The 3,833-nt window shown below is 43.9% G+C and overlaps 1 protein-coding gene across 1 annotated transcript in view; it reads right to left on the bottom strand.

The window, feature by feature from the left end:
• thsd4 (thrombospondin type 1 domain containing 4) overlaps positions 1 to 1,020 on the bottom strand; it is a 37,432-nt gene extending 36,412 nt beyond the window's left edge. Inside the window, exons 1-2 of the mRNA XM_016552185.1 lie at positions 973 to 1,020; positions 176 to 420 (exon numbers count right to left, since the gene is read on the bottom strand). Coding sequence (XP_016407671.1) covers positions 176 to 420; positions 973 to 996 — 269 coding nt within the window. The 5' untranslated portion in view covers positions 997 to 1,020. The remainder of the gene's footprint in view (positions 1 to 175; positions 421 to 972) is intronic.
• Positions 1,021 to 3,833: the final 2,813 nt, after the last annotated feature.

Consider the following 3,833-nt stretch of genomic DNA (forward strand, 5'->3'; position numbering starts at 1 on the left):
TTTAACAGAGATTCACATAGAAAACAGCTGTTTTACATTGTAATAATATTTCACATTTTTACTGTATTTTGATCAAATAAATTATTTCTTTTGAATAAATTATATAAATGATTGATCAAATAAATGATAAATGACTTTTAAAAACTTTAAAAATCTGAACTATTCTATGTCATACCTCCATCCGTATCTGCCGACGCTCAGGCGTCTCTGGTTAGGCGTGTTTGAGGCCGTGTTCTGTGCCGCGGGGCTCTGCGGTGCTGCTGATGCATCACGGACTGCTGGATAGTGTGGCAGACAGACTCTGGTCTGTTCCTGAACTCCTCCGCCGCAGGAGCGCGAACACTCGCCCCACGAACCCCAGGAGCTCCACAACCTCGACGGCGCGCCTTCAGAACCAGTCTGCTGTGGATCAGACCAGATCTGAGCACGTATGGCAGCACATCATGTACATAAAGAGGAAACAAAATGACATGCATTTTGATAATGAGCCAGAGCACTGTCAATCAAACAGCTGACGGCCAATCAGAGGGCAGAGGGCGTGACCTCACTCAGCCGGACCCTAAAACTCATTCTCAGGGTCAGCGAGAGGTCAGACAGCTGAAGCACATGTCATCACTCTCACTATGACAGGAATGAGACGACACTCATGGACAACAGCACGTTTTCCTTTCTGGAGATGCTTCTTTTTTTTTTTCTACAGAAATCCATGTGGTTTTGAGTTCTGATTTGTGACACTTTGAGCTCTGATGAATATTACGTGGAATACTCCTCATAATAAACCAGCAAAATGAAAAATAAGAGGGACAGAATGAATTAAATTCATTACATAAAATTCAAGCCAAACATTGTATCAGTAATTTGCCTGCCATCGGCCAGTGATGTACTGATGCAATTTTGGGCACTTGTTTCAACTATAGAAAAATATATATTTTTTAAAAATGATAAAGTGTTTTCCCTTTATATTAGTCTTACCTGCCTTGTTGTCTGATGACACATGAAGATCGGCAACAGAACCACAGCAACACTAAAAACACAAAATTACATACAGTAGAAATTGTGAAATATTATTACAATTTAAAACTATGTGAATATATGTTCAACTGTAATTTATTTCTGTGATGCGCAGCTGTATTTTCAGCGTCACTCAAGTTCAAACTCGTGTTGTACTCTTTTTAGACCTCAGCTGACCTTTGACCCGACCTGCTGACCCCTGGAGCGCTGGAGCTGTTAAATGTGTCAGTGACTGCAGCTGCTGCGTTCAAGTGTGTGTGGGAACGAGTAACGATACCTTCATGAAGGTTTGTGAGATATTACAGGAGTTATTAACAGGAAATACCTTGTTTTCTTTTTACAGTATGATTACATATTTAAGTACAGAGTAATATTAATTAACAACATGTACTTTAGGGCTAGTTGCATATATTTATGCATAATTTAGTGTTATTACTATAGTAAGCATGTAACGTGTAACAAGGACACTGTAAAATGAAGTGTTACATAACTCGTATGTGGAAATGTTACCCTGGTGTGTTACCAAAAGTTACCACAGTGTTACATGAATACAGTAATAATACATATGAAAGTATGGTATAATTATGTGGCTCTATATATACAGTATATATATATGTGTGTGTGTGTGTGTACATATGCATATATATAGTATTCAGTATTGTATTCATTTCAATAAAACGTTAACCCTTTAGGTTCATGAAAATATATATATATATGAATACATTTATTATAGCTCCTATATATATTGGTACCACAATAAAATGATAGAAATACCATGCTACTCCGTGTTGGTGCCTGATAGTTTGTGTGGTAATCGTGAGTGTAGTAATAGTGTGGTAAAAGTGCAGTAAAAGAGCAGTACCCGTTGAGCTCCAGCTGTTCTAATGGTGAACGCGTTGATGGATCGTGACGCGTCCTGACGCGCGTAATCCAGCGCCTTCATTAATAATCCAGCAGCTCACGCGTCGCTCATTAGCAATTATCTCCATCATTAATGACTTTCAGCCTCTTCAAACAAGATGTTTCCACTCCAGTGAAAGTTTCTCCGTCAGTCAGACATCCGAAGAGAGACGAAGCGCTCGGAGAGGGAGAGAGAGAGAGAGAGGGAGGGAGAGAGAGAGACGGAGGGAGAGAGACGGAGAGAGACGGAGAGAGAGAGAGGGAGAGAGACAGAGAAAGAGAGAGAGAGAGAGAGAGTTTCACAGTTTTTTTTCCCCCTGCAGAGTTTAACAGGTTTAAGGACATTTGATTTGGATTCCAGTGTGACAGCATCACTATCAGCGGCTTTAATTATGTTTAATTAACAATAACAATAAAATAAAATAAAATAAATGTAATTAAATTAAAATAAAACTGCGGAACAAATAAAGTAAGGCATCTGAAGCCCATGCCAACGTAAAATAATAGAATAATAAAAAATAAAATTTTAAGATAAAATAAAATAAAATAAATAATATTAGAATAATAAAAAAATAATATTTGAAAATAAAATGGACCATCAGCTTGGGCCCAAATAAAATACAAAATAATAATAATAATAAAGGCCTCTGAGGTCCATGCTGTCACGCCCTTGGACTGCTCCTGTGTTCCGTGTCTTGTGTTTTGCTCCCCATGTTCTCCCTGTGACCTAGTTTCTCCCTCATGTTGATTGTGTTCAGTGATTTCAGGTGTGTTCCATTGATTTCCTTGTTTAGTTCCTAGTATTTAAGTCCTGTGTTTTCCTTTGTGCTGGGTCTAGTGTTAAACGTCTTTAGGTTCCTGTGCTACGTGTGTGTTAATAAAGTCTGTGATTTCTGTATTATACGATGTCTCCTCGCTAGTAGACCGACAAACAGTAAGCGGCGCCCCTTCTCCCCGTGCTTTTGTTTACGTTTTTTGAAAGGGTTTTGTTTTCCGTTTTCCCCCCCGCGATCATGGAAACGGCCGCAAAATTCACTGCCCTTGCCCGTAGGGATCTCCCCTTCGTAGAATTCGCCCAGGAATTCTGAGAGCTCGCGGCAATGACAGTGTTGGATGATGCCACGCTGAATTCTCTGTTCTGGATCGGGGTCAATTACCATCGGCCAGTGGACCTCCCAGACACCACTGGACTGAGCTGGAGGGAAGGTATCATCCGGTGTCTGGAGAGTGTCCAGCCCCGATTCAGAACCAGCCCGCCGTCAAGCCTGCCAGCCTCTCCTATGTCAAGCCCGCCGGCCGCTCGGAAGTAGAGGCCGCCGGCCGCTCTATTGTCAAGCCCGCCGGCCGTTTCACTCCCAAGCCCTCAGCTGACAGCAGCAGTGTCCTTCACCTCTGCTCAAAAAAGGAGAATGTGGAGGAAGAGACTGTGGGCTCCAGCCCCTGAGTCCGCTCCAGTGTCGGCTCCAGCTCCTGTTCCCACGTTAAGCCCAGGGAGGTCTCCTATTCCCAAGTTAAGCCCAGAGAGGGCTCCCGTTCCCAAGTTAAGCCCTGAGAGAGCTCCCGTTCCCACGTTAAGCCCAGGGAGGGCTCCCGTTCCCACGTTAAGCCCAGAGAGGGCTCCCGTTCCCAAGTTAAGCCCAGAGAGGGCTCCCGTTCCCAAGTTAAGCCCAGAGAGGGCTCCCGTTCCCACGTTAAGCCCAGAGAGAGCTCCCGTTCCCACGTTAAGCCCAGAGACGGCTCCCGTTTCCCAAGTCCAGCCCAGAGAGGGCCCCGTTCCCAAGTCAAGCCCAGAGAGGGCTCCCGTTCCCAAGTCCAACCCAGAGAGGGCCCCGTTCCCAAGTCAAGCCCAGGGAGGGCCGCTGCTCCTACGTCAGGCCCACGGAGGGCCTCAGAACCCAAAATTTCCCCTAAGGAATTTTTGG

The sequence above is a fragment of the Sinocyclocheilus rhinocerous genome, unplaced genomic scaffold, assembly GCF_001515625.1.
Source record: "Sinocyclocheilus rhinocerous isolate Xijiao unplaced genomic scaffold, SAMN03320098_v1.1 scaffold3689, whole genome shotgun sequence".
In the NCBI taxonomy this organism is placed as follows: Eukaryota; Metazoa; Chordata; class Actinopteri; order Cypriniformes; family Cyprinidae; genus Sinocyclocheilus; species Sinocyclocheilus rhinocerous.